The sequence below is a fragment of the Necator americanus genome, chromosome IV (assembly GCF_031761385.1).
Source record: "Necator americanus strain Aroian chromosome IV, whole genome shotgun sequence".
Classification (NCBI taxonomy): domain Eukaryota; kingdom Metazoa; phylum Nematoda; class Chromadorea; order Rhabditida; family Ancylostomatidae; genus Necator; species Necator americanus.
This window is the reverse complement of record NC_087374.1, coordinates 7,289,144-7,310,854: the sequence shown is the minus strand read 5'-3', so window position 1 is coordinate 7,310,854 and position 21,711 is coordinate 7,289,144. Positions and strand designations below refer to the sequence as shown.

General features: G+C 38.8%; 3 protein-coding genes across 4 annotated transcripts; 2 read left to right on the top strand and 1 right to left on the bottom strand.

Annotated features, from left to right (window-relative positions):
* Nucleotides 1-716: 716 nt before the first annotated feature.
* RB195_000585 (uncharacterized protein) lies at nt 717-1,286 on the top strand (the record flags this gene model as incomplete). Its single annotated transcript, XM_064197012.1, has 3 exons — nt 717-777; nt 884-986; nt 1,232-1,286. 3 exons carry the CDS (start codon nt 717-719, stop codon nt 1,284-1,286), a joined length of 219 nt encoding a protein of 72 aa, XP_064052893.1.
* A 6,457-nt stretch (nt 1,287-7,743) lies between these two features.
* Nucleotides 7,744-13,048, top strand: RB195_000584 (uncharacterized protein; the record flags this gene model as incomplete). The annotated part of the gene is made up of 13 exons (XM_064197011.1): nt 7,744-7,778; nt 8,310-8,420; nt 8,502-8,607; nt 8,723-8,801; nt 9,021-9,143; nt 9,797-9,966; nt 11,278-11,406; nt 11,555-11,620; nt 11,687-11,815; nt 11,883-12,057; nt 12,207-12,334; nt 12,466-12,561; nt 12,908-13,048. The coding sequence occupies 13 exons, from the start codon at nt 7,744-7,746 to the stop codon at nt 13,046-13,048; spliced, it is 1,488 nt and encodes a 495-aa protein (XP_064052892.1).
* A 1,072-nt stretch (nt 13,049-14,120) lies between these two features.
* Nucleotides 14,121-21,231, bottom strand: RB195_000583 (uncharacterized protein; the record flags this gene model as incomplete). 2 transcript variants are annotated; one of them, XM_064197010.1, is made up of 10 exons in its annotated part: nt 14,121-14,136; nt 14,233-14,419; nt 14,809-14,932; nt 15,053-15,151; nt 16,657-16,776; nt 16,837-16,908; nt 17,895-18,000; nt 18,079-18,222; nt 18,960-19,058; nt 20,963-21,231. In XM_064197010.1, 10 exons carry the CDS (start codon nt 21,229-21,231, stop codon nt 14,121-14,123), a joined length of 1,236 nt encoding a protein of 411 aa, XP_064052890.1. The 2 variants fall into 2 exon arrangements, with proteins under 2 accessions (XP_064052890.1, XP_064052891.1); XM_064197009.1 differs by having other exon boundaries at nt 20,963-21,141.
* Nucleotides 21,232-21,711: the final 480 nt, after the last annotated feature.

Below are 21,711 nucleotides of genomic sequence, written 5' to 3'. Positions count from 1 at the left end.
AAGTAAGCTTTTTTCGGTTTTTTGTATGTATTTCTATGCATTTCTGGCTTATTAGGTATTTTTGAGGAAAAGATGTTGCAGTTCCTTGGATTCTGAACTGAAAAACAGTGGTTGTTTCATAGAAAGGATCATCTACCGTTCAAACAGCTAACTATTAGTTTTTTTTTTAATTTTTCCCACCACAGCCGACGCCATCCGGCATATTCCGAAATCATGTGATGCACGATAAGGCTAAAAAAGCCTAATTGCTGGCAGTGTTAAAATGTTGAAATTTACCGCTACAGTTTTGGCAGAGGGAGGCTAAAGGACCGTTCCACAGGTTAATTTAGAGGCTCTGAGGATTTCCTGGTTCCTGACAGCGGTTAACTTCTCGAAATTCCCCTAAGGAAGTACTGAATTGCACAATTACTCTACTAAGAAGTTGACCACTGAGCTGTATTTTCGTATCGTAGGGGTTGAGACCTTAAATTAATGCTCCAGCTGGTCCCATAAATATGGCGACACTATCGGCATTCCATTTTTTCCCATATTTCTTTCCCTTCCTGGTGCTTAAAACAGCGATCATAAGCTGAAATATTTTCTGCGCATTGATCGGTGTACGGCAGAAGGAAGACACCACCACCGGTGCAAAATGCGCACAAAATCCTCTCCGTATTTCTGGATGTGAATGTGAAACACCTCGCATTTCTGGATTGGAAAATTCGATAACGATATTCATGTGCTGTGTAGAATGCTTCGATTGTTCCGACGTCTTTTGTCGACTCTGGAAACTAACTAGCAAGTTTTTTTTTTCCACTCTACTACATATGTATCCGTTCCTGTTCGTACCATGCTGTTGGTGAATTTTTTGATATTTTCAATTGAATCAAACCGTATTGTTCAGAGGAGTGGACGCTGGCTTCGATGAGTATATTCAAGTGTTCCAACCTCTGTTTCACGAAGTTGGACGAGAATAAGGAGAAGCCAGCGGAAATCAACAACAACGTGTAAGTGATCGCGTTCTATCGGTTTATTCCTTCCTTTTTTTTTCGCTTTCGTTTCGCTTTGCTCGCTGTTTTTGTTAGAAAACGACAAACTCAATGATGATTTATCACCTTCTTGGATAAGCTAGGTTTCTTTCTTGAGCACCTATTCAGCTTCGATTTCTAATTTCGTCTTCATAGAGCTACATATTGACAGATCTGGACTGTTTTTCTCCTTTTTTTGTAATAATCCTCTCTAAATCATCTAGGATCAGCATTGTCTCGTTGCTGATCAACGTCTGGATGTCTCCACATGAAAATTAGAATAAGAATAATTTTTATGAGATCGGAAATGTATTTAGCAGTGAGAACTTGTTTGACTTTGAGCCAAAGAAAAATTACAAACAATTTTGATCAGCTCCCGTTTTCTACCCGCAGAATATTTCACGTTTCTCTTTATGTCCCCATTTAAATAAAATGGAATCCAAAAATCCAAGATATCTGGTGCATTTCCAAAATAGTAATAACGCCGGCTAAGTTGGAGTTGGAGCGAAGTTGGAGCGTTCTGAAATAGATTAAAAATCGCTCCACATCTCAGAGATGGGACCTTCACGAAACATTGAAATCCACTTCATATGCTTCAGGACTTTAGAACGACAGCATATGCTTCAGGAAATCTTGATCTTGAAAGTAGTAGAAATCCTGGATGTTCTCGTCCTCATAGTATCTTCAAACGAAGCCTATGTACATATACTACACGGGTTGTACTTTTCGTAGAAACCATATGCAGCGTTCAGTCCAACAGGTAGAGGGTCAAAACGACACGAAGCTCGGTGCAGTTACGTAAACGGCTGCTATCGAAGCGAGGCGGTGGAGCCGGCGGTTGGGATCGTGGTGCGACCATCGCGAACTGCAACGATGAGTGGTGCTAGCAACGGTCCCCCCTCGACTCTAACTGCTACGCTACACCGCCCCGCTTCCAGCGCAGCCGCTTACGTAACCGCATCGAGCTTCATGTCGTTTTGACACGGCTATAACAGTTAGAAAAAAAAACAACAAATCTGGGTTTCAGAAACCTTAGGAGTATTTAATGGTCATGGTTACCCTGACTATATAACTCTTTACTCATATAAGAGGGATTTTATAAGGATCAAGAGGTTTATTCTATCATTGGGATTTATTTATATTTATTCACTACTTATAAGAGGGATAAAGTAAATTTTATTATTTGTGGAATGTAAAGAGTTGTCCCATCAGATATTTTCTTCATTACTCCACTTTTGACGCTTCCATTTCATCATTTTTATCAGTGTAAGAAGTTCACTTGTCGGATGAACTGGTCCATCATAAGTCTACATCTGAAAATTCTAGAAATTTATTAACGCGCCATTCAAATCCGTGGAGAAAATTCCAAGGCAGGGAATTCTCACAAGTGTTACTCTTGATTTTACGATATTTAGAATCAATTAATTGATTGATTTAGAACTTAGGATTTAATTTTGTACGAAGAAAGAAGTGTGACAATTAACTGGGCTGTAGATACCATGCTTTTACGAGCTTGCAGAGTCCCTTCGAAGGCAAAAGTGTCGATTTTATTTCCAATTCTTGGTTTTTACGGATAGTAATGTAAGACCAAGTGTTAATGTAAAGGAAACATTCCCACTGAGTGGCGATTTTATGCCTCATTGTGAATTCAACACAGTTCTATAATAATTCGTTCGGAAAGCTGGAGACCAAACTATCGATCAGTTCAAATTTTTACAGTTGTTTTGGTGCTCAATGCGTTCAACCGGGTGATTGTGACGCGGCTAGCCAGGGAAGAGGAGATAAAAGGAGGTGTATAAAGAGGTGTATAAAACTGAGGGAAGGTGTGAGTTTTCATCAGACGCGTCGCGATCACTCGGTCCAATTTATTCGGCGTTGACTACATTTCATGTTAAAGTATAAAAAACTATAAATATATATAAATAAATAATATATAAATAGACTATAAATATATATAGAATGTCTGGCGTTGATTATTCCGCCTGCCTCAGCTCTTTCACTTCAATTCAGGAACGGTTGAGGTTCACGAACGTGCGTCTACCCTATGCAAAGACTTGCAGTGGCTAGCCGATGTATCAAGTCAGAGTTTTCATCCTCCCAGACAAGTTTGGTGTCAATTTATCGACTCCGGAGGGATGAAAGATTTGGTTGACACTACACCGGCTTCGAACCTTCTATCGACAGGTCGTGCAGTCACAAAGGGAATCTCTTACCAACTGCACCCACCCATATTTCATATTACTCCTCTGTAATTTGACAACAGGGGCGGGTGTGGCGCAGTCGGTTAGAGATCCGTTGTATGTGATGCTTATGGAGTCAAAACTGCATTTCTTGAAAAGAATACTGTAAATCGTATTGAAGTTTTTTTTAGGCGTAGGGTGTGGCGCAGTCGGTTAGTCGAGTCCGTTGTACCCACCAAGTCTATGGTTCGAAACAGCCCCAGTGTAAACCAAGCCTCTTATCCTCCGGTGTCGATAAATTGGTACCAGACTTGTCTGGGAGAATAAAAACACTGACTCGATCATCGGCTGGCCCCAGCAAGTCATTGTATGGGCCAACTCGCGTTCCTAAACCTCAACGATTACGAATTGAAGTAAAAAAAAAACGCATCCCAAGTGGATTGGTACACCAGTGACTTTATCCTTTATCCTTTTGGTCTGACAACTCTTTGCTCAGAACAATAAAATTGTAGACAAAGGACTATTCGCAACAAGAACAAAAATATATTTGCATTACGGATTATACGGTTCGTCTGCCATGTTTTATTAATTGAAACTTCTTCGGAAAGATATAATTGAGCTCAATTATGCCCGTTGTTTCGTAGCCGTCATTTTCATATTATTTCTTGTAATTTCTTGTCACTTTAACAATTATTGGTCGGGTGCAGCGGCACAACTAAACTTTTTTATCACTTTGTGGTCGATAAATTGGTACCAGACTTTTCTGCGAGGATAAAAACACTGAGCTGGTAAATCGTGTGGCTTCCACAAGTCATTTTGTGGCCCTACATGCGTTCATAAAACCTCAGTAATTTCGAGTTGGAGACCTACGCGTCGATACGCCAATCCTCATTACCATTACTAACGTAGAAGTACTTCGAAGAGAATAAACCATCTCAAGAAATACCCACCATTCGGTTGGCACACAAGTAATGGAATTTTTTTCAATTCAAACTTGCGCACGGAAAAGTGGAGTTTAGCTTATGTAAAACGTCGTTTGAAAGACCATTCCTTTCTCTATAAGACTTTTGGTTTTCATATTGATTAAATTTTTGGTAATTTTTAGATCAATAAAGTGGAATGTTAGAATGACAATGAGAAAAAATGAGCATTTCCGACACCATTACTTATGTAGCAACCTAATAATTTGAATGTGATCTCAAGTTGATAACAAAAATTTTTCAATACAGCCTTCACAAAGTGGATTTGCGTAACTAAAATTACGAAGTTTTTAAAATATTTTCTTCAATTTTTGGAAAGAAGTGCAAATTTTATGAACACCTTTTCCTTTAACGGTGATATATGCGCGGGATATGCCGAAAGTAATTACGAAAGTTAGGAAAATTTTGCTGCTTGTGGCTCAATTGATTTCGAATGGTATTTGCAAGATTAAAGGCATCACACCACGAATCTGAGGTGGTGCAGATTTCAGGTGGAGTATTCGTATACGGGATGGGAGACTACGGAGAGGGGGGTGATTCCGTTCATTTCTTCCTAATTGCCGTAAAAAACGGCCCGGAAGATACGGCTTCATTCGTTTTGGCGCATCATTTTGTACAAGAGGTTCGATTGGAGCGCGCCAGTCTTGTGCGGCACCGAATCTTCCGGGCCGTTTTTTTACGGCAATTAGCAAGAAATGGACGGAATCACCTCCCTCTCCGTAGTCTCCCATCCCGTATACGAATACTCCACCTGAAATTCTGCACCACCTCAGATTCGTGGTGTGCTGCCTTTAAATTTTGCCCACTCCTAAGGATTGCGACAGATTAATCCATCGGAGACGGATTTTGGGGCACAAGCTGTGTTGTACACAGACAGCCACAAAAAGATCTCGGATTTTTCGGATCGGATTGCGGTGTGGTTTCTCTGTTTGGCTAGCATAATTTGTGACATTTCTATTGTTTACTTCGATCATTTTAAATAGGAGGTTCTTGTAAACATAAACAATTATAGTAGAGTGTATATGGTCGTCCAATAGGTACAGTGCGATCGGAATTCCTGTTTTCTTGTTTTCAAAGACAAATACTTTATTGAATCACCCATTTGGTTCAGAAAGGACTTTGAGAGCTCTCTGTCTCTAAGTATCCACTGCATAGCTTGGTGCCTCGGGCGGGAAGTGGTCGTTCATTGTCTTCGATAAAGTAAGGTGCACAGCTTGTGGAGCTCGGGGCAGCGCGTACCAACAACACCTCAACACCTCGTTGTTTCTTTTTTGGTGGCTCTTGTGAAAAAAAAAACCCTGGGAGTATGTAGACCAAAAGACACCTGCAAGCACTTCAATTCTTTCGGTTCAAAGCATTTTTCAGGACAAAGTGGGCCTCGAAGTTTAGACAAAAGCAATAGAGCTATGCCTGGAAATTTCTTTCACGTTAGAGTCCTTTTTCGAGGATTTCCCTGACCTGGAAAAGTTTCTTGAACGGTCGAAACGTTGCACGTATGTACATGGAATTTTGAACTAGTTCTGATTGAAGTAAGATAGTTTCCAAAGCCGGACTTTTTTATGTTGGACTATCGTACCTATCTCTCTTTAAAATACAACCTAATTGTCACGTCTGTACGTAAATCAGTACTAGACTACTGTAGGAAGCTCAATAAATTTTAACTGTGCATAAGGACACCGCCAGCACGCGCTGCTGCTCTGCAGAATGCAAAAAACTAATAGATTTTTGAATGTGTCTATTATTTCGTTGGAATAAAAATACGAGTATGGCGCTAGTGCACAACTGCATTCGTTTAAAATGCATAGAAATGTTCGTCTGTATAAATGTGCAACTAGAACATTGCTCTCTAAAATTGTAAGTCTGCTAACAGCAACGAGATGAGGCATTTCATTGAGGCAGACCCTTAAATGCAGCGTAACACGAAACTGACAACACTGAGCTCTGTGGGCAAATATAAAGTTTGCAGTGTAGATGACATGTGTGAGCGTTTCCCCGCTCAGTTCCCCCTAATCGTCTTGAAAAGTCGCGTGGGAACCGCCTTAGTTCCTACGAGATACGTTAGGACGGATCACCATTGTGCACGCGCCGCATCTACGAGCGAAGAGTTGAAAATCAGGTCTAGGTCTCCGTAGCAGCTTAGTGATTAGAACGCGCCTTGTACACTCTCCGCTTCCCACAGCTCCCTTTTCAGTGGTTTTACTTGAGTAGGCTGGCAAGAAGACCTCATTGATCTTCGACCGCTCGCTCGTAGACGCGGCGCGTGTCCAGGGGTGACCCGTTTTCACGTGCTTCGCAGGATAAAAACTCCGTTTGCCGCGCCGAGTTTCAAGATGATTGGGAGAAATCGAGTGCGGCCACTCTGATACTCGAAGTCTACACTTCGAACTCTATATTTACACATGAAGATCAGAGTTTCGTGATGCGCTCCCTTTGAACTCTGTAGAGCTTCTTAATCCTAGTTCCTCATTTTTAAAGTCTCACTTGGTCCTAGAAGGGGAATTTTCGAAAGTTTCAGTATGAACTTAAAAACGGCTTTGTGTGCTCTACGCGGACTCGCTCTGCCGATTTTTTTTTTCTTGATTTTCTAAGAAGCTTTCCACCCATGTGGCACTGTGCGTAGTTCTAAAAGCGTCTAAAGCTATTTCCTAGTTTTAAACTTGTCACGTTTTTAAACCATAGATTAAATTAGTTAAATCTCCTGACTTTAGTCAGAAAATTAGCGTAACCAAAGCAGAGTAGTTATAGTACACTCTCAGAAACTCCTAAGACTAAAGTCTTAAACTAGTTTCTTCTTTTCTTTCTCTCTTCAACACTTTCCTCACAAGCATCTCGAGAGTTTCGAAGAGTTCACTCATCCTTGTTCGACTACTGATGCAAAGGATACGGAATAGATACGAATTAGTATTTGATCCGGAGGAAAAGAGTGCATGGACATAACGCTGTGATCCTTTATCCTCTGTTCTCTGACTTTAAACTCCAGAACTTTTGGACTTTTTCACCGTAGCTCATAGGCCTGCTTTCATTATTGCCTGGCGCTTCCATCAATAAACTCAGAAAACGCTTCCTTCTCGAAACAAAATGAGGGCAACAAGGACGAGCTACGGCAAACAAAATTGACGTCGGAACGGCGGTGAGGTCTCGCACTGGTCCATCTGAAGAAAATATTCCTACATAGGCTAGAAATCTCTCGTTAACCGTCTCTTGAATGAGTAACTACAAGTCCGGCAAGTCCCCTGAGGCACATCCTCGTCTGAAGTAGATGAACCCCTCGCGGACGAGTTCCATCGTCGACCGAATCGATGTTCGCTCCGCCCCTCCAACGCAATGGTTGCACGAAGATGTGCAGCGGACACGCGGTCAATCAATCGGATGGATTGCCACCGCCGTTGATGGGCGCTTCTGCTTCACCTTGTTGATTCTTCTGTGAGTCGTATTTACTAGGGGCACAGTACCGGCTTCTTTTGAGGGTTATAGCCTCCTACGAGTTTAATAGTAGCTTATGGCTTGCTGAGGATAGCTGTTCTTTTCCTTATTTCTATCCGTTTTAGTAAGATTCCTGTTTGACGTTTGTCGACGATGAGTCGATGGTCGGTAGGCTCCGCGCCTGGAAGGTACGTATTACAGAATTCTACTCGAGAACTGACACTCATGCTCTAACATTGAGTTCATTCCTTTCCTCGCCAATTTATTTCCACCGCTTCTCTAAAAGTCGAATTGTACATACATGTCTTCCGTTATCTTTGGACACTAATGCTGAGGCGCTCTGAATTTCTTGCAAGACGCTTGTGGCAAATACTTTCATTAATCAACCAAATTTCTTAGAAATTAGAAAATTCGTAGAATTTTCTTCCCTGATTTCTGTTCGACAACGTGGCAGCTGGGCTTTCTTATCGGTACTTTGTTTGTTTGTGTTTACCACGTCATCCTGGAGAATTCGTTTCGCTGGCTGCTGATAATAAAATAGGTATATTATCAACAAAGAAGTATACCATGTAGAAGTTAAATTAAGACGATCTAAAGTTTCTAAGGGTCCACGATTACTGTGGTCATTACCTAAACGTTTACCTCGACAAAATAGTACTCAATGTTAACCAGTAGTCTTCTACTATTCTCTATGAGCTTATCGCTTCCTGGACTTCTAGTGTGAAACCTGTATACGGTGCTCGATATCCTCCATTACAACACGATGTCCCATGTGGAAGTCCTACTAAGGATTTGGCTAAACAGTCGAAATTTCAAGACTACGAAAATAGGTTTGTTATGTGTAACTTTTCGGTTGAACGAGTGAAAAAATAGCTTTTTCTTTTTTGGAGGCTTCAACTTCCCTTTTTCAGCGTATCAGATGCTTGGGACACTCGTGTACTCGTCGATGATGCTCTTGCTTCCGCTTCAGCTGCTCGAGTTCTTGCTGCTCATGCAGCTGGAAAGACCAGAGAGGAGGTAGTGTTATTACTTGTCACATTTTTTTTCCATTATGGGATCTTACTGTTTAAAATGTGCTTTTCTTATACGTTTAATCATATACATTTGAAATATGTGGTGCTTCTTCGTCCAGGTTATAATGCCTCGTGTAAATCCCGCTCCAACCAAGAATGGTCGTGTTCAAGCATTACAACGACTTGCTATCCAAAAAGGTATTTACGTGCTATTCGTTTGCCTCGTGATTTTCAGTGATGTCTCACACCGTTATCAGTCTTAGAATAGAACTAAAAGTGCAACTGTACTATCAGTCAGCCAACTCGTATATGAATTATTTGTTTTGAGGTTCACTTGAAGTGAGCACATGTCTATGAATTATTTCAGAGTACTGACAGGACTGTTGTAAGGTTAAGTTATGACGTAGTTTTGTTCAGATCCTTTGCCGTCATCTGTTGCCGCTGCTCCGTTAAATGCTAATCCAATTTATCCTAAGTTGCCCGAAATTTCCGGGGATCAAGTCCGTTCGACAGTCTCAGCAGCGAAGCTTTCTTCTCAAGGTAAAATTTCATTGCGGTGAACTTTTTTCCTATATTACACTTGTCAATTAGAGTTAATACCTCGCTCATTTGTTTTTTTTTCTGTTTTCACTGTTTCATAACGAAAATCTAACCTGAAAAGGAATTGCTTTAAATAGTTCTAATTCTTAACACAGCGTATCTACCTCATTTTGACAGTAGCACGTAGAAGAAATCAGCGCAACTACGCAGCGGCGATGATGAACTTGATCTGTAACCGTTAACGCTTCATGTAGTTTCTTTCGCTTTTCCGACATTGTCGGGAATGAGAATGTCAGATGGAGGTTGTTTGATTAACATTCTTTTGGCGTAAAATTTGAGTACGACGCTTATCAAGAAATCCTCCGAATTCCGCCCATGGTATTAAATTTGCTCCTAAGGGTGCATACTGTTTTTTAAAGTTTTTTTTTTGTTCATTTTCATAGATACTTTTTGAGGGGTCATTTGAAATCAGATTCATTGCAACTGTATACAGTGACATGTTACCTAAATCCCTTAACTGAATTCTGCTGAAAATGTTAGAAGAAAGCTCCACAAACGGTTTAATTTGAACGAAAATTCTCATATCTCGTATTACTGTGCGTTCTATGAATGTTTTATGTGCAATTTGCTGATTTCATTTTCGACTATTTCAGAAGGGGAGCGCGATCAAACGAGATTCGAACGTCTTCGCCGCCTATTTTCTGTGGGAAAATCGAGTGGACGGAGCTCTCCGCCAGCAGACATTGATATGGAACAACTTCGAAAAGATTGCTGGATGGGCATTCCGCACAAGTTGCGGCCTCAGGCGTGGAGATTGCTATCGGTATATGCTTTGCTTCCATGAATAATTAACGAATATTTTAAATTTGCATCACCTTTTGCGTTGGAAATGCAATTGGAAAGGACTATCATGATTCATATTGTGGTTTCATTTAATCACCATATTTTTGAAATTGTAAGCAAGTTTTAGAATTCCCTGTTGGTTCAATGTAGTTTTGTGTTTCATACTTGCTCGCAGAACTAGCCTCCTTCTTGCACTTAGCGCCTCTTCAGGCCCATAATGCATTTAAATGGTCTTGCGGAAAAACAATGAATGAGAGCAATAATTTGCAAATTGCTGGCTTAAATTGAAGCCTTGCAATTTGCTACCTTATTTATTGTGGAGAGAAAACTTTTTTATGATGGTATGAAATAAGTCCACGTACTTTGCTCTTCCGTTACTGTGTTTGAAATTTCTTTAATATTCGGTTGCAGTCGAAACACCAATAATACTGTACTTGCAGAAGAACATATTCATAGGTGCGATAGGTAGGAGCTGGACCCTCCTTAGGTGAAGAGGGTTTAGCTGATCGGGTGCAGCTGAATTGGTGAGCGTTCAAAAGTGAAGAGGTCCCTTCGAAAACCGTCCAAAAGTGAACGGGGTTAGAGCACTATCTACACTTGCTTGATCAGTTGAGCAAAACCTCTGCGCATACACATATCATGTCCAACACTGGACATAGTCATTCACATGAATACTTTAAAGATTCTGATTGCCATATATATATATTGCTGCTTAGTTTTTCTTATGTTGATTCCTATCCATTCACGAGATTTCTGTGGCGCTGTGCGAGAAGAATCTTTTTGATTTCTTTTATCCACATAAAGTAATTGTAAAGTCGTGAACAAGTTCTACTTGCCTGCCTCTGAATTGCTTAGGGCTTTTCGAGCAAAATTTGCCCAAAGTAAATTTATTTAACTTTTCTAAGAGCTCGATATAGTGCTTCATTTTGGCATTAAGTCATAAATTCGTGCAAAATCTAAGTCCACTTTTTTGACAAACTGCTCAACTTTGTGAACATGTGTGTATACAGCTGCGGTCGTGCATGCGTGGAAAGAAATGGACTATGACTAGCAGCGCCCCGTGTGCTACTCATTTATCAAAAGTTCTGAAAGTCTACACTAGCGCTAGAGTACTTCAGTCTGATTAATTCTCGGAATAACTGTGTGAAATAGTTTATACATGATTGACACATAAGCACAAACGCAATGTCAAAGTTCGACTGCGATTGCTCTTATCTCCTCGATGCTAATTTATGTGCATATGTAAAAATTCTATTCTGATGCACTGTTTTAATGCTCCTTCAACTTTTAGGGATACCTCCCTACAAACTATGAGCGAAGAGAAGTTACACTGGCTAGCAAAAGGGAACAATATTGGCACTACGTCGAACAATATTTCCACCTTCGATTTGACGATCAGAATAACGATACCTTCCGACAGGTATTTTTTTTAACCAAGGATATTTTGTTACTTTTGTTTTTATTTTCGTAGGAACTCAACCCCATGTTTGGAATACTCAAGGGAATAGTAATAATTGTGGTAGATTATAATAATGATACATATTCACTCAACTTAATCAGCTTTTCAGATTCACATTGACATACCCAGGATGTGTCCACTAATACCGCTATTTCAACAAAAACTTGTGCAAGAGGTTCGTTTTACTATAGTGCGCTCATTAGCATTATTATTATTCTATAATTCGTCGCCTAATTCGCAGATGTTCGAGAGAATTCTATACATATGGGCTATACGCCACCCTGGTAGCGGGTATGTTCAAGGAATAAATGACCTTGTCACTCCGTTTTTCGTTGTTTTCGTGTCAGAGTTCGTGCCACAGGATGTAGAAGTAAGTGGTTGCAAATATGGGCATATTTACTCTTTATTGTATCGATATAATGCATTGCACTGTTAAGGTCGGGTCATTTGATGTTTCACAACTTTCACGTGAGCAATGTGAGCTTGTAGAAGCAGATTCATTCTGGTGTGTATCTGCGCTGCTTGACTCTATCCACGACAATTATACATTTGCTCAACCAGGGATTCAGAGAAAAGTACTACAGTTGAGACATCTGATGAGCAGAGTTGATCGTGAGTCCATTCAGCAATTATTCACTCCTTTGGAAGTTACGTTACGTGCTTTTCCCGAAGTCTTAAACTTCTATGTTCTAAATTTTCCGGTCTTTTCCACTTTTTATTTTACCTATCTTGAAACCGAGAACGTGCTTATCTTACTTCAGGACCACTTCATATGCATTTGGAGTCGAATGGTATCGAGTATTTGCAGTTTTCCTTCCGGTGGATGAATAATCTCCTCATGAGGGAAATTCCTCTGCGAGCTACAATTCGACTATGGGATACTTACTTGGTAGTGTTTTTTTTTTTCAAAATGAATCCATTAACTTTTCCGTCATACGCACGTTATTTTCCATTGAGTGATGGTATAATCTGTCACCTCCAGGTGCATATCGAAGGAGTATCAAATTTCTACTTTTTCAGAGTGAACCAAATGGTTTTTCACAATTCCACAGTTATGTATGTGCAGCGTTCCTCCGCACATGGTCGAGGCAGCTGCAAGCGGAACGTGATTTCCAGGTATCGTGCTTCATTATCGCTTCATCTGGTTCCCTTTTTTTCAATCTTGATCAAAGTTTTGCTGCTATGAATAGGTGTTGTCCCATGACCATCTCTAGGATTCAGTTTCCCTCTTAGTGCAATTAACCACGCTCTTGGGGTAGATGACTCTCATTTAGTTGATGGACTGCAATTTAAAAAAACAGCTAAGCTTCAAAAAGTAAAATGTGTCTTCAGGAGTCCCGCAGCGTTAAAAAGTATGATGTCCGGTTGATCTATAATAAGGAACAAAAGCTTCTCTTAAATGAATAATGCACTTGAAACAGTGATATTAATCGAAAACTAAAACTTTTTTTTTTTCTTTTAGGGAATAATGATCCTGCTACAAAATTTGCCAACCCAGTGCTGGGGAGATAGAGAAATTTGTGAACTGACGGCCGACGCTTTCTCTTTAATGTCAGTGTTCGATGGAGCAAGGCGTCATCTCTCTAGTTCTCCGGATATATAGTCGGGATTATAGTTCATGAGATTTTGCTGATATTATATGGACACTGCAAAGCCTACTCAACAACGCCTCTTCTATAGCCTTGAGAGTTGTCAAAACTGTTTTCACGAGTAGATTTTATCTTGTGTTCGTACTAGACCTCGCATCGGCCAGGGCTCTACTTTCATAGTGCCTCAGCTGTTTGTCGCTCATCTCCACATCAAACGACTTCGGCTTATGGTTTCCTCTAACTTCTCTACTTGACTAAGAGGCAGCATTTATGACCGAAATATACAAATTTTCCCTACAAACTTCGATCTTAACATGAATTCCACACAGATGTATATGTTGGATTAATATGTCATACAATTTAAAGATGTTTGGAATAGACAGAGTTCTAGTTCGCAAATTTTACCTGCATCACTCCGAAATGCACACTACGGAAGAGATGAATCACTTTCCAAAACTTTTTCCACTTTCTTCACAAAATAATACCTGCTTTAGAGCAACTCTTAATTTCTAAAACATTAGTCGAACCGTTTATGAACACGGATTCCCACAAAGAGGCGTTGTCGTCATTTTCTTTCGGTAAGTGCTGCCTCGTACAGCATTCGAATAATTTTCAATGTGTCTGTGATTTCATTCATTATTTGTTGTAGTCATATTCAGCTCATGTGATTATTTCATTAAATTATCAGTGCTAATGTATATGTATTATGTAGAATTGGACTTGCCGGACTTATACATTTTTTGTGGCAGTATTATTAAAAAGTGGTCCTGCAGGTCTAATTTCTCTTTGTTTCGCGGTGATTTGCATTCGTTTCTTACGAATGTGTGTAGTAATAGATGGGAATTATGACGTTCTTTCACGTTTGTAATGTAATTTATTTATAGCCTCGCATAATTTTCATTGGCTGTTCATTAGATGCTTTTAAAGATTGTTTGCGGGAGTCGTCAGTTCCCTGGCCACATCCGTAGTTACACAACCAATTGCAACACGTATTTGTGATTATCGAGTGAGAGTTCGGCGTTTTTTGAACATCGAATGCTACGCAGTTTGCTGTTGTGGCTGTTACGTTTGCTGTTAGAAGAATAATCACCAGTTGATGTGCCTGAAAATAATATATTTTATACGTTTACGTTCTTTTTGGTCTTTATACTTACACGTGTTGTCTCTATCAATTCCTTCCTAACACCCAGACACTCACCTTTTCTCCTTGTCACTTGAGATGCAGCTGGCCAAAGAGTGAGAGTTCGTGTCCTCCGAAGCACCTACTCTGACGTATGAATGCAATTTGGGGCGATGTTCAGCGAGTTCTCGGCTGTATATAGTATGCGGTAGCGGTTCAATTTTTCCTTCCTTGTGCTTCCAGAAGTGATCATCTTCTAGTTCTGCTGCAAAATTAAGCAAATAGTGAAACGTCGTAAGGAATCCGGAGCTTGTAGCGGGGGAACGAATGCTTATGAGCAGTAATGGAAATGTTTTTAGGTTCATATATTTCTGAAACTGTTGAAAAATAGGAAGGACAAATTTTAGGACTATGTGTGCTAAATCTCAAGAACGATCTTCTCTTCGTTCAAGTATAAGTAGCTTAAAAGATAGAGGGGTGATAAGATGATAAGTGAAGGAGGGGAAGCTTATCGGAGGAGTGACTCTGTCAAGGGCTGAGAGCCTTACAGCATTAGCTGCATAAGGTGACGTGTGACGAATATCAACTTTAACTAAACACCTAAGGATTAGGGAAACCTAGAATAGAATAGAATGGAATGGTTTTGAAACTTACGCAAATTCATAAGTTGAAGACGGTTGACGATCGCAAAGGAAGTGGCAATATTTCGATCTAGGATGTAGTTCAGTTCGATGTCGTCATCATCCAGACCGAACGGACGCATTAGATCTTGTCCTACCTAAATCTGCATAATCGTTCATTGATCATATATCGTAAAAGCGGCAAATCGAATTAAACATAAACATAACTTAAACCATCCGACGAAAAACATAAATTGTACGATAGTGAAGATGGGCACCATGAGATCGATTTCCTTCCCGGCTTTCATCTCTGGTATAAGATTTTGACGTCCAAATAGCGCGAAGAAAAAGAATGCGTACGTTGCCAGTGCGGCTACCTTAAAAATTTCTTTTTTTTTAAATAGGTTTAAAGAATCACTTTGCGCCTCTCGAATTATATAAAAATGAGTGTTTTTCACATTCAACATAAGTGATTTCTTGACAAATGGTTGGTGCGTGACTTCCCGTTCACATATCAATTGCACCTTCTGCACAGCGGATCCCTCCAGCTCCAAGTTGAAACTATGCTGTTTCCCAATGTTTTCCAACAAACAGTTAGTTTCCCAATGAATTAGAGAATTTGGCAAACGAAAATCTATTTATTTATTTATTTTTTCAAATAAAATTTGCTAAAGATAGCAATGAATTTAGTTTATTTAGGATAACAGTCAATTCTAGGAAAAATAATTGTAGGGGTCGGTTGTTGGTATATTTAAAATTTGTTTTATATTTTCTGAAGTAGATAGAACGCAGGCTAAGACATCTACAAGGCGTTTGCGCATTCGATAGTTCGACCCTGCCCAGAGCCATCCATACTTTTATCCCTCCGGTGTCGATAAATTGGTATCAGACTTATCCGGAAGAATAACAACACTGACTTGATACATGGCCGACCTCGGAAATTCATTGTATAGCCCGCATACGCGTTCAATTAGTCTGCCATTCTGAACTGAAGTGGAATGTGGAGCATCCGAAAGAGATTGATCGTATCCCTAGCTCTCTATTTTTTCTTACTTGTTATTGACTTTGTTTACAACAAAAACGAAAGTTCCAAAAAAGCCACTTGATGTGTCTTTGTACTTAGTAGTAAGAATCGGATCTATGACTTCAAATGGACCATGTGATTTTGAAAACAATGATATGTTTCTGCAATTGTAACACTATTTATCATGTCATGCTGTGGAGGCCTTCGATTAGGAACAGCAAAAAATACCTGAATCGTCATCCAAAGATCTGATGCTCATGATGTCATATTTTTGTAAAATTAAAATGGTTAGTATTTTGAAACCTGAAGGCATACATGTCGTATTGATTTCTAATGAGCTGTTAACGAGGTTGCTAATTAATTTTATCCAAGAAAGAAAGTAAAATTCATATATTTATTTATTTATTTATGATTCGATCTATTTTTGGTTAATTTTTTCTTTTTCTTTTCTATTTTTTCTTTTTTTTTCTTCTTGATGATTTATTTTTCATCATTTGAAAATTTTTGTTTCTGCGTTGTTAATTAGTTTTACACAATTAAGAGAGTAAAATTTATATGAAACGGAAGAAAGTGAAAAGAAGAACGAAGAAGTGAAACGGAAGCTTATTTAAACCGTAGTCTGCTCTCCTAGTATTCGTTCTATTCTATCCTATCCTATTCTATTTCTGTTATTATATTAAAGTATTAATTAAACTCTTATTATACATTTTAATATCAACTGGTCAATTGTTATCCTCCAATGATTTGTTTTCCATGATTCAAAAATTTCTTACTTCTGCTCGGAAATTTTTCGAAGACCTTTTTTTGTGGCCTCTGTCTTTACGTTCATTTTTCTGAGATAAATTTAAAAGCACTTACTTGTGTGTAGACAAGTGGGACGCAGACCCAATCATAGCAGAACAATCTTCGCAGTGATTGTCGATAGAGCTTGAGTTCAGTCATGAAGTTATTGAATAAAGAAGTGGTTGGTTTGTTTTCCTGTAAGATTTAATCGATATTTTTTTTTGCCTAAAATGAAAATGTGCTGAAATTTACTACCTCTTCCTCCTTTCGCATGATTTGTTGAACCCAATGAAGCGGAGCCATCCATCGAATTGTTTCACAATCTTCCTGAATAAATTATATAGATTTTCAACATAGCAATTCTAAGCATGTATGAAGAGTGGAAACTAGGGACTTTACGAAAATATGGAAAAAAGATTATTTAGTCCTCGTTTCCTGCGTAGACATTATGTGAAAACTAAACAATAGCTACTCTTTCTTTCTACACCCGACGGTTAGGTAGACCAAACTTATCGAATCAGTAAGGAATTGGTAAATTTTCAGTAAATTATTATCTTATTGGGCAATATTTAATATTATCACAATGTTATTGGATACGGAGCAGATTTCCAATAATTTCTGGTAAATATTACATAATTTCCAATAATTTCTAGCAACTATTAGAATTACTATGCGGGTGTAGCGCAGTTGTTAAGTGGTTCAATTGTGACTGCACAATCGATGGTTCGAAATCACACAGTGCCAATCACGTTCTGCCACGCTCCGATGGTTCCATACGTAGGAAAAAAATAATCTAAAAAAATTTTGTAAATCTAGGCACGGATCGCGTAGTCACGTCCCCGATAGGAACTGGTCAGTACCGTACACTTTATCATTTATTATAATGTTATCATATTATTACATTTAAAACCACCTGAACTTTCTTTCCCCATGCTTCCGTGGTGTCAACGCTAATACGCTAAGCTGACAATTCAAAATCGGAATTAAAGAGATACTACAAAGGTACATAGAACCCCATCCATGAATCATTGATTGATCAATATTTACTTGGAAAAAGTCCATAAAAGTACGAGACTTTAAAAAGTTTTTCCTTCTCTCAAAACTGGTGTCGGGATTCTCTCCTAAATACTCTAACCGCCATGCAAAAAAAAACTGTTTGTGGAACAGGTTTCCCCGGGATGAGGGCATCAATGAGATGACTCTCCGAGAAGTGAAATATGAGAAACGATATGACTCATAAATACTAATCGAAACAATTTTTTCTTTCCAAGTAAAACGAGACTAATCCATATTTGTATGAATTCTCCTATTACATTGATGTTTTCCAGTGCTTCATACTCCTTTTCTGTAAGCAATCCAGCTTCGACGAAGTTCGATACATTAGGGAATCGAAGTCGAATCTTTTTAGAAATATCACGCCTAAACTGCTCATTTATTTTTTTATGATATTCATATTCTCTCAAAATTGATTTAAAAAAATATTTGTGATACACCTACCAAGCGAGTGCAGTGGACAAATTAATGTATCTGGCAATCATGTGACGTCTTCGTTGACTTGTCTCATCGTTTGCATGGATTACTGTACACAACATGCTTAGTATATCTTCAGGCCATGATAAACATTCAAATTGTCTCCACCATCTGTAAATTGTCACAAATTACGGATTAGGACATATCATACCTACTCCAAGCATAATCATTTGGCAAAATTATGGATCTTGCAAAGAAAAAACTCCTGGTTTGAAGCAGATTTCTAGCCATAAATTCATTACTGGCGATATTTTTTATTGCTATTATTTATTTTTTTATTAGTAGAGCAGATATACGCCAGCATCCCTAGCACTCCTAACTGGTCCGATCGGACGGGATGCCTTGTTTTTAGCAGTAAGCGTTTGATTTCCCCCAAAGTTCTGCAGATAAATATTTAGGAATTCAAATTAACTTTGTTAGTGACTTCTTCACATGATCCACGAAAAAGTTCACGGCACCCCAGATACCGTAGAAACATCAAACCGTGTGAGTATAGCTTAAGCAGCATCTATAGAATCATTTAACCGTCAAATTTCATGAAAGTAACATTTAAATACCGTATCAATCGAGGGAGCGCGCTTTCTATGCTATGTATCCTTATTTTTTATTTTCGTATTTTCTACCTTAGCTATATTTAGTTGCAGACCGCTTATTGCAAGTTTTGTAAAGGAATATCCAGGAGATGTAGAAAAGTCTCTACTAGAACATTGTTTACGAATCCTCAGCCGGAGCTTCCGTAGCGCAGTCGGCAGCGCGTCAGTCTCATAATCTGAAGGTCGTGAGTTCGAGCCTCACCGGGAGCAATGTTTTGCAGCGTATAAAACAGAAATAGCACTTTGAACACTTACCTCGACACGACGTTTGATACGTAGAAACCGAGTAGAAATGTGAGCGGAATTAGTTTAGTGTAGCCATCGAACATTCGACATAATGCTTCGAATTTTTTCCTGAAATTATTTTTAGAAAACATAAGAAATGAATGATACAAGTAAACAAAACCATAACATACATAAAACAAAACAAACAAACATAAAACAAAACATAACAAACAAGGTATTTTGTAAAGAAACAGTTTTCAACATTCTGCGAGTAACAGTTTTCTTGAAATTTTTCAAAATATTAGGTTTTGCTGCAGCTGAGACAAGAAAAAAGTTTTATCTAAATCAACTTTAGATTTGTTTTTAAGCTCTTCAAGGTTGGGCCACTTCTTTCCTCATCTTTACATTGTTTCCGTTTCATTTTCTAGCGTTTTATAATAGTTCTAAAGAAAGTTTCGCGTTATTTAACACATATATAATAGTTATTAATAGTCACAACCTATTCTAAACCAAATAATCAAAACTTTCTTACAACCATTCTTTTACTATAGTTTTTCCCAACATTTTTTTCCGTATTATGGTTCGTTACAAGTACTTCTATCATTCCGAACAAAATTGAATAGGTCTCTTACGCTGTCATTCAATCAAAAATTGAAATGCGGTAGTAGGGAAGAATTCCTGGTGCCAGGTAATTACTAAGGTCTCGGTCTCGCTTCGGCGAGGTCATCAACCTTTTATTACCTGGAATGAAGATTCATTCCATTCTTCAATTCCATGAAAGAATATATATCAATCGAATGAGCGTACTTTTTATTGCTCTAATTTCGTATTTTCCATTTTAGCTACGTAGATTTGGGTAAAGAATCACAACGGGACAAACTAAATACTAAAAAAAAAGATGGGCTTATAGGCAAACTAAATATCAAGTCAATTTAGGTTACATAATGCCAGTAGACTAGCTGGATTAAAGGCCTCACCCTACGAATCTGAGGTAGTACGGATTTCAGGTGGAGTATTCGTATACGGGATCGTAGATTGTGGAGGGAAGGGTGATCCCGTCCATTTCTTCCTAAATGCCGTAAAAAACGGCCCGGAAGATGCGGCGCCGCACAAGACTCCAGTCGAACTCCTTGTAGAAAATATTGCGCCAGAACGCCCAACTATCAACTAACTATAAAGAACTATCTTACGGGCCGTTTTTTACGGCAATTAGGAAGAAATTGACAGAATCACTCTTCTTCCCATAATATACTATGCCGTATACGAATACCCCATCTGAAATTCGTACCACCTCAGATTCGTGAGGTGATGCCTTTAAGATTAGACACCAGTTGGGGCGAATTAAAAATAGAACAACAGTTTTTAACCTCTAAAGAAGAATTGAACATTCAAGCCTTACTCCGACAAGCCAAATAAAACTCCCTGAGAAACTAAACAACTTGTTAGGTCCAGTAAATATGGATTGAATTAGATGATGTCAGAGCTGTTATTTTATTTCCCGATCCACAAAAGCTCTCTCATGGAATCCCAGTGGGATCAAAAAGTTGATAATATATATTTCTGATAGCAGAACACAGTAATAAAAAAGAGCGAAAAAAGACAACATCCATTTTCACTGTTCAAATAACAATTAGAACGAAGTGAGATTTATTATTTTTAGATCTTTAAGATCATGGTACAACTTTAGATACTATTAAATATTGCATTCACTGCTTTTTTCAAAAAAAATTTTTTTGTTTTCAATAGTGGGACCTTCTTTCAAGGCCTTTTAACTCTTCCGTATTTCAAACCTTTTTTCCCTTCCGTGTTAATGTCTTACGTTCCAGGAAGAAGCTGCTGTGTTTTTTCTCTGATCTGTCATCCAGAATATTCAAGCGGATGGTACATCAACGCAGCAAACGCACCGCTTTCATTATATTTCACACTTCATACGCTACGCTAATACTGTACGCTTCATAAGCGATGATAGTCACGCAGTGATGCTATCCTTGAGACATGTGAATAAAAAAAACTACGAGAAAACTATCAACAACCTGTATTTGTCGCGATCATCGTCATCCTCGAATATGTAGTCAATGCCAATGAGGTAGAACACTCGAATAGAGTAGTACATCACCAAATAGATGAGCAACTCTTTCCAAACAGATCGCCATAGGGAACCTTTCCATCGTAGTAGCAATCCACAAAAGTTTCCCGAATATGAGATCGTCATCTCAGCACGACTAGAAGAGTCTCTCTGGCTGGAATTTTGGCGATTTTCGAGTTGGGACGGGAGTTGGCGAATACGATCTTCGATCATCATTTTGTTAATTGAATCAGAGATAGTTAACCTTGTACGGGCTGCTACGAGAACTACGAAAGAAATGTTGCAGCGAGTCGTACATGATAAAAGATCAACGAGATCAGAATTGGAAAGGAAAACGGTTGAGGAATCAGGAAACAGTAGAAAAGATGAAGAAAAACAAAGAAAAAAACATTTTCACTTTTATAGTTGCCATTTGATTATCGTAATGGATGGCGGGCTCGACTGACAGATGACACTGCCGTATTTATAACTGGAAAGTGGTCCCGTAAAATGAAATTTTTTTTCTACTGGAACCATTTTGCCTCGCAAAAAAAAGCGCAAATAATTAGATGTGATGGACGGAAATATGCACCTTTAGACTCTCAAGATTTATAGTAATGTGCACAATTAACCAGAAATTACCCCCCGTTAAACGCCATAGTTACAGGAGCTGCATAAGGTAGAGCTGTGAATCGATAAACAACAACAAAAGGCTGC